The sequence below is a fragment of the Gavialis gangeticus genome, unplaced genomic scaffold, assembly GCF_001723915.1.
Source record: "Gavialis gangeticus isolate Ggan-Ray unplaced genomic scaffold, GavGan_comp1, whole genome shotgun sequence".
Classification (NCBI taxonomy): domain Eukaryota; kingdom Metazoa; phylum Chordata; order Crocodylia; family Gavialidae; genus Gavialis; species Gavialis gangeticus.
Window position 1 is genome coordinate 157,060,141 of NW_017729024.1, and position 8,035 is coordinate 157,068,175.

The following is an 8,035-nucleotide window of genomic DNA, read 5'->3' on the forward strand; positions in this document are numbered from 1 at the left end:
ATACTAGCACTTTCTCAGCCTAACTTTTTCTTTTTCTTTTTTTTTCTTCACACTGCCAAGAGCTGGGGTGGGTGGGGCAGCCATTGCCGGGCTGGGAGAGCAGCCGGGAGATGGGTCCTGTATGATTTGGAGATTTGGCAGCAGCTGAGTCTCTGAATCAGATTTAGCTGAATCAATTTGGGACAGCAATTCAAATCACCGAATCAAATCACTGTCCCCCGAATCAGCCAAATCTGAATCTGAAGCAAATACTTGCCGCTTCGCACAGGCCTATTGAGCACTGCTGAGCTAAGATGCTAAAAATTACTTGCATTTGTACAGGGTGGGAATTAAGGTGTGAATAAAATATAACCCCAAAATACTGCTTCCAACTTTATTTGCTTTAAACCTGACCCAAAGCCTACTGTGTTCAGTGGAAAGAATTTTTACCTAATGTACTTATGTAGAGTGGCAGCTAAAGGCACGCTTGTAAACGTGCACATTTTGACATGAACGTGTGCACCCAGCGGCTGGGGGGCACAGCGGCAGCAGAAGCGCAGCGGTGGGAGGGCAGCAGTGGGAGTGTGCCGGCAGTAAGCGGGAGCTCCCACAGATGCCACCCTTGCTGTCGGCAGCGGGCGGGGGTGGCAAGCACTGACCAGGGGTCAGCATCCATGCACGGATGCCGTTGGTGGCAGCCAGAGGGGATTGCTGATCGCCCGCAGACTCCGGCGGTGGAGGGGAGGGGGTGGTGGTGAGCGGCGACTGCCTATCTTTTTCTAGGTGGTGCACCGCAGTGCTCAGGGGGTGCACGTGCACCCCCTATGTGTCGCCTCTGCATTTCAATGAAAACCGTTGTATAATACTTGTATTTTCTGATCTCTGGTCTTTTTACATATGCTTCATGATGTTTAGTTTTTCCTATTAAATTTTCTTTGTTTACACAGCTGAAAAAGTGCTGTATAATATGGCAAGCTCCCCAAAATATGATGCAACTAATATTAAAACTATGTATGACCACTCTTAAATCAATTGAAGGAAATTAATGTTGTAGGGAATGTGGCAAGTCTCAATCTACAGCATTTTTGTATTATAAGATATTCTCTCTCCCTCTCTGACTTATTTTGAAAGATGGTAGCTTTTGTAACCATTATTGAATGCAACAAGTATTAACCATAGTGGCAGAAAACAAATAGTTGGCCGTTAGGAATAAGTAAGATTTCGACAGTTGCTGTTGGCACACATCTCACAACTTTACAAAGGGCTTAGCAGTTTTACCACCTTCTCTACACCATTATATATATGGCAAACAAGGTGTAGTTAAAAATAAAAACATACAAAAGGAAGAGCCAGGATTCTACAAAAATAGTTCACTAGCATTTTCAAAAGTTTTTCTACCCTGAAGACCAGTTTTTGGCATTGTCCTTTTTTAATTTAAACTGAAAAATACATAATTGATTAGAGACTTAATTCGTTTTGGAGAATGGTTCTTGGCAGACAGGATAAATGTGTGTTATAATTAGATTCAGTAAAAAAATGTGTGTAATATATATTTTCCAAGGCTCATATCTTTCACTGCAACCATGGAACTGAAGAAATATGTGCAACTTAATGTACTATTCAACTGCATTTTGACAGCTGTGAACTGCATAGATGGAGATATTGAAACCAGATGTGGGTTGTATTTGACATCTTTTGAAGAAAAAAGGAGCACTCAGTAGGAATATTGTTGCTGGTAGACATTGCAGTTGCCCAAGTGGATTGTTTAATACAATGTTTTTAGAAAGGAGGAGTATTATTTATCTGCCTCTTTTTGTGACACACATTGTGAACATCTGAGTGAAACTTTTTTCAGATGCTATATGGGATACACCATCAACTACTGACATGGGATAAAGCAATTTGAATTTCTAGAACAGGCTGCATTTGTTCTGATGGGCATCTGAAAAACCATTACTGGCTAATGGTGACTACACGTGCATTTTCCTTTTTATATTTCCTTTTTTTTCCCATTTATCACCCTGGCTTGCAGGCTTTCTTTTATACGTTATCTTTGCCCTCCTTGAAAAGAGTACATCCACAAAATGCCATGTTAGAGATTCCTTCTGTAGATATAAGAAATTATATAGGTCCCTAATTATTCGTCATTCATGCTGTAGTTGTTTTCAGATTTATTTTTAGGTGTTGTTTCTAGTATAACACACTAAAGGAGGAAAAAAAATCATATAAAATTCTATTAACTCTTAACAGGACAACGTCACAGTATATGGTACAGTAAACTCTCACTATAAAGCTCAGCTGGACATGTTACATCCAAATACTGCATACACATTCAGGGTGCGCTGTTCAGCAGCTGACCACTTCTGGAAATGGAGTAATTGGAGCGAGAAAAAACAGTGGACAACATGGGAAGCCCGTAAGTTTATTGAAGTTGTTGTTGTTATTATTTTTATCTAATATAGAAAGTGTACACCATTTACTTAATCTCAAATATGATACTTCATTTGTATTGCTGCATATTAAATTGTCTTATATCATTAATAAATCTCCTTTTAGCTCCTGTGAGGGGACCAGATATCTGGAGAGAGAGAAGCTCTGTTGGAGGAAATGTAATAAAAGTCTTTTGGAAGGTATATATTTATATGAATCGGTTTTCTTATGCACTTTTGGAGTGTGCTGAGTTTATAGTTGAAATAATCTGACTGAGGTTCAGTATGTAATAGTGCTAATTTAATGAGGCAGTTATTGCCCCGCACTAAAATGTTATCCTAGAAAGGTTCTCGCTCTCGTTATATCTCTCTGTTAATTACTAATGTTGTGTTAAATAGATTTGCCCACAAAATATCTTTCTTAAATTTATTCCTTGGTCATAGATGTCCTAAGTACTTTTGTTAACTCGTAACCCATTCTTGCATTAGTCTTTTGTGTGGTAAGACACTCTAACCATTAGATGTGTGTCGTCCTAGGTCTTGTTTTTAAATGCATTTTTTGTTTTTAAACATGATTTCTTTCTCTGTTGCTTAGCCACTACCTCTCCTTGAAGCAAATGGGGTAATACACTCCCATGTAGTATCATATTATCTGGATACAGAAGTACAGTCCAAGGAGATCCCTGCACCCTTAAACAGCACTGAAATCGAACTTGGAAAAAATGACTGTAACATCAGTGTTGTAGCCAAAAATGGAGCAGGCTCATCCCCTCCTTCTAGGATAACTAGCGTGGAACTTCCAAGCGGTGAGTGCTTGAAACTATTAAAAACAGTCAAAGAGTGTGAAAAAGCTGAGGTGGGTTGATTTGGTTGATTTACTGGAGAATTTAGCTGATTTGTGCGTGTAACAACAGAGTGCTTTTTTCTTCGTTTACAGTTTCTGGTTTGTTTTCAGACCAGTGTTTCACCAGTTTAATTGTACTCTTCCTATGAACAGAAGGCAATGCAGTACAGTTACCGGCTCTGAGCCTGCCTTGCAGTTTTCTGGAGACCTCCCAGGAATAACAAGGGAGAGGCTAAATCTTTGGCACAGATCTTTAACATATAGGTGGTTCTGTTTATTTCTGCGTAATCTTGCTGAGCCAAACAAACTTGATGAATATTTGGGATTAAAAATAGTTTCTTCCTTCAGGGGAATCATGTTCATGCTGCATAGCTTTTTAACTCCTGTTTTCCCTGGGAGATCTCTAACAGGAACTGTTTTTTAAAAACTCATTCCATCCTATGGGTGGAGTGCATTAACTGAGCTAAATGGCAAGGTTATCTGAATCGCTGTATTGAAAGTAGGGGGCTTATATGAAAGGCAGGCTTATGCAGCCTGCCAGTGGCCTTAATAGTAGAGGGCTAGCCTATCTGTGAAGGGAGCACGTTGCATTCCAGCTTGGTTTTGCTGTAAATGCCAATTGTGTTGCTGCCCCAGAAACAGACAATGTACCACATTGTGATGTGTGTTGCAATATACCTCCTGCTTCTCCCAGGATCTAGGGAAAAGCAGCCTCTGCTAGTTTTAGGCCTGATGTAGCTTTCTTCCCCGTCACTGTTCCAGCCAGCTGGGTTGTTTGGCTCATTAAGAGTACAGAACCAGGGCTCTCTCTGCCAGCTCCCCCACTCCCTGCATTGCAATTGTAGTGGCACTGAAGAGCCTGTGTTTTGTAAGCTCCCACTTCCCTTGCCCAGTGGTAAGGCTCACCATATTCTACCCTTACGCTGCTTTGTGAGGATGGAATCAGGGTGGTGGGGTCACACTTGTACGCTTGTGTGCAAAAAGTTTTCAGGTTCTCAAAAGAAAAAAAAAACTGTCTCTTCAGACAATTTTTTCCCTTTGAGGTCTGTAGTTTGGATATAACTGAATATGATTCCACAGGATTCACAGTGACAGACATTGTCATGCTAGATATCCTATCCTTCTGCTGTAGCAAAGTACCTGCTACCTGGTATTTTACAACTGCTTATGTGAAGGAACAGTAATTGGTCAGGACAGATAAATTAAAGGAATAACTGTAATAACTCCGCATGGTGGGCAGTGAAAAATTCTGGCTGCCATGTAATTAGGGCTCTCTAGATATTTCATCTCTCTTGGATATGAGTGAGAGTAACAGCTGGAGCTGTGTGATCATCGTAGCTTATTTCTGGGAAGAAAATGTTTGGAAGATGGAACTTCCGTTTGCTGCCGTCCGCAGCGTACTCGCTTGGGTTTGGCTACCGTGGCAGTGCAGAGGATTAATTGAGTCACTGGCTGCAGTCATTGAAACATGCATGACTCATCCACTAAACTGGCTTACGGTATCACATAGATGGTCACTTCTGGCTGCATGCTGTACAGTCTGGAAATGCTTTTAATGTCCACAAGAGAAAAGTATTTCTTGGACTTGAGATTTGTACTTTGCGGTTTTACGGGAGAGCTGAACAGGAAGCAAAACACTGCATTGAATTATTTGATCCACCAATATCTGCAAGAGGGAGAAGCAATCTATCTATGCAGATATTTGCATGCACACTAATACTGTAAAATCTGTGCTGCTGATGAAATATGGCTCTTTTAGATTACAGCAAAATAATGCACGTTCAAGATGATGCTCCATTTGCTTTTCTTGCAGTGAAAATACTATTGAGCCTGCTGAACCCCAGGATTCAGAAAGTTTCAAAGAAATACCCGTCTCATAAAACTACACTAATCCTACACATATTTGTTTTGGAATAAGAGTGTTTCTCCACGTGTAGAAAATAGCATTTTGACTTGTGCTTTCCTTGAATTTACATCTTTGAAACAAAGTATTTCAGTAATTTAAATTGGAGAGTTTGGCTGCCTCCTGTTCTGTTCTTCATTTTTCTCTATTTGGTAAAACCAAACAAGAAGAAAACGTGAAATTAATATTACCTTAATTAGCAATTCAACGATCTCTTCGTCAGGGCCTTAGTTTTGTTGGCTGCCAGCACATATCAAACGTGGAGCTTATAGGCCCTCTAACAGTCACGTGATTATCTGCAAGGTGTTGAGCAATTTCTTCTGGCAAACTTTTAAAAACTGGTCTTTCCCTTCAACTTGCTCTGCCATGATTGTCTGCCCTGTATAAAATGAGGTCATCTCAGCAGATAGGGACCAAGATTTAGGACAGTAAAAAAAGAAAAAAGTCAAGGTTCATCAAAATATGTGATGAGGTCTGCAGTCATTGCAATGACTCTTGGAGGGGGAATCCTTTAGCCCTGTTGGATCCCACTGAATGTTGGCCATAGGTGGAGAGGCTATAAGGAAAGAAAAAAAACTGGGGAGAGGTAGTAGGGGGAAAAGATGCACCACAAGAACCTGTGCACTAAGCACCCATACCGGGCCCCTGGCCGCACACGGGCACAGAGGCTCCTGCTCCCTGCCACAGCAAATTCCCTAAGCAAAATCCCTCTGTTTGCTGCTATTGTGTTTACTGCTTCAGTGGTTTGCTTGGAGCTGTCTTCTTATAAAGCTGTCTATCCTAGCTCCAACACTCGGTTGCCTAACCCAGCCTCACCCAGAGCCAGCCCTGTCACTCAGTCAAATGCTCCAGAAGGGGGAGGAAAATAAAAAAGAGAAAGAGAGGGAAAGAAGGAGTGACCAACCGACTAACTGACAAACGCACCCGAAGGGGGGGACCCCCTTCCAGGCAAACAGTCTAGCACCATTCAACCACCCCACGTCACTAGCAGAGAAAAGCCTCCTCAAGGCAGTCTCAGACCTGAGCTACTTATCCCAGAGCCCCTGTTCTCTGCTTGCTGCTCATTTTACTGCCCTCTCATCCCAGGGGGCTTTTTATAAGGCTGCCTAGCCTAGGTTCAGCCCTCAATTCAAGTTTACTGAAAAAACTTTTTCATTTTAAGAACTATGTGGTGTTAGATTCTCCTCTACCTCAAGCCGTGAGTCCAATCATCCCTCATCCAAAAAAGTAAATAAATCTATGAATTTGATAAGAAAACCCTACCCTAGGCAGAGGCTTTCCTCAAGTAGGGAGATAACAAAGATTTCACATAGTCCACCAAACTTCATGGAGACTCCGCGAAGTCTGACTTCTCCCCTTTTTTTCATACGGAAGGCCTTATTGCTGCAGTAATGGGTGGCATCATTTAAAGAAAAACCCTAAAATGGATGGATGAAAGGAATTGGCTAACATTTTGGCTGTATTTGGTGTCCATTTAGGTCAGGGATGTCAAACATACAACACGTGGGTTGGACCCATCTCCTGGGTGTTGTAGTGACCCCACATGCAGCATGCGGAGCCAGTCTGGCATGTGGACTGGACCTGGTGTCATCGCCTATGCATCAAATGTCAGGCCTGCTCCAGGGCTTGCACTGCCTGCCCACTGTCCAGGGTACTGACAGAGGGCACACAGTGCATGCGATACCCTGCTGGACAGCCCTGGGCACTGACTAGGGTGGCCATCATAGAGGAATCTGTCCTCTATTGATACGAAACCCAACGCCTTTGTCTTCTATTGTTTTCTCTTGAGAACAATCAATAGAGGACAGAGGACAACCAGACTGTCCTCTATGATGGCCACCCCAGCACTGACTCTGGCACCCACAGACAGCCTGGTGCCCAGTCCTGACCAGCCCTAGAGCCAGCTTTTGGGGCCAGACCAATGGGGTGCCACATGCAGCGCATGCCCCATGCCAGCCCCTGGATGCAGCCCATGCACTGCTGGCAGTGCAAGTCCCAGTGATGCACACTGCCCATGGCTGTGTGACACCCCCATTCCTGCCTCCCAGACCAATCCTGAGCGCTGGCTCCAGAGTGGCCAACCGCGTCTGCAGAGTGGGTCAGAGCTCCTCATTGAGTCTGCAGGGCCAGATGAGTTTGACACCCCCAGTTTAGATTAAAGCAAATCCATGAATTTGTTTTAGCTCTGCTAAAGGGTTCACCATCGACTACATTTGAGTGGTTTATAATGCTTCAAACTGATGTGCATTTACTCTGTAAATTCCTCTGGTCCAATCTGAGTGTCTAGAATGACCTCAGTGCATGTGTGTATCTGGTTTTCTAGATACTCTAGCTCAAAGGCTTCCATGTAGGTTGAATGAAAGATAAATGTGTAGGACTTCTTTGATGGTTTTTATACACTATTTTTATTGCAGACAATGTCAAAATAAAGCAGGCAATTGCAACAGGAAGTGGAATTTACATTACTTGGCAGTCTGACTCCGATGTGACCTGTGGCTACACAGTAAAATGGTGTCGTTCCCCTGGGTGTGAACCGTATAGTGTGGACTGGGAAACATTTCCTTCAAATGCAACAGAAGCTGTGATAACATCTGGTGAGATAGAATCAGTGTCTTTACAGAAGCCTTTCACACTGTCTCTTACCCCATTCTCATTAAGAAACTGGGGGACTGTGGTGTCAACACCCACACAGTCAAATGGGTCGCCAACTGGCTGGAGGGCCGCACCCAGAGAGTGGTGGTGGACGGGTCATTTTCAACTTGGAGGGATGTGTGCAGTGGGGTCCCCCAGGGCTCAGTCCTCAGGCCCGCACTGTTCAACATCTTCATCAGTGACTTGGACGAGGGGGTAAAAAGCACTCTGTTCAAATTTGCTGATGAC

General features: G+C 43.0%; 1 protein-coding gene across 1 annotated transcript in view; it reads left to right on the forward strand.

Moving 5' to 3' along the window:
- The window catches only part of LIFR (leukemia inhibitory factor receptor alpha), a 64,908-nt gene that overhangs the window by 34,013 nt on the left and 22,860 nt on the right, over nucleotides 1-8,035 (forward strand). Inside the window, exons 10-13 of the mRNA XM_019517939.1 lie at nucleotides 2,230-2,395; nucleotides 2,536-2,609; nucleotides 3,004-3,214; nucleotides 7,570-7,749. Coding sequence (XP_019373484.1) covers nucleotides 2,230-2,395; nucleotides 2,536-2,609; nucleotides 3,004-3,214; nucleotides 7,570-7,749 — 631 coding nt within the window. The remainder of the gene's footprint in view (nucleotides 1-2,229; nucleotides 2,396-2,535; nucleotides 2,610-3,003; nucleotides 3,215-7,569; nucleotides 7,750-8,035) is intronic.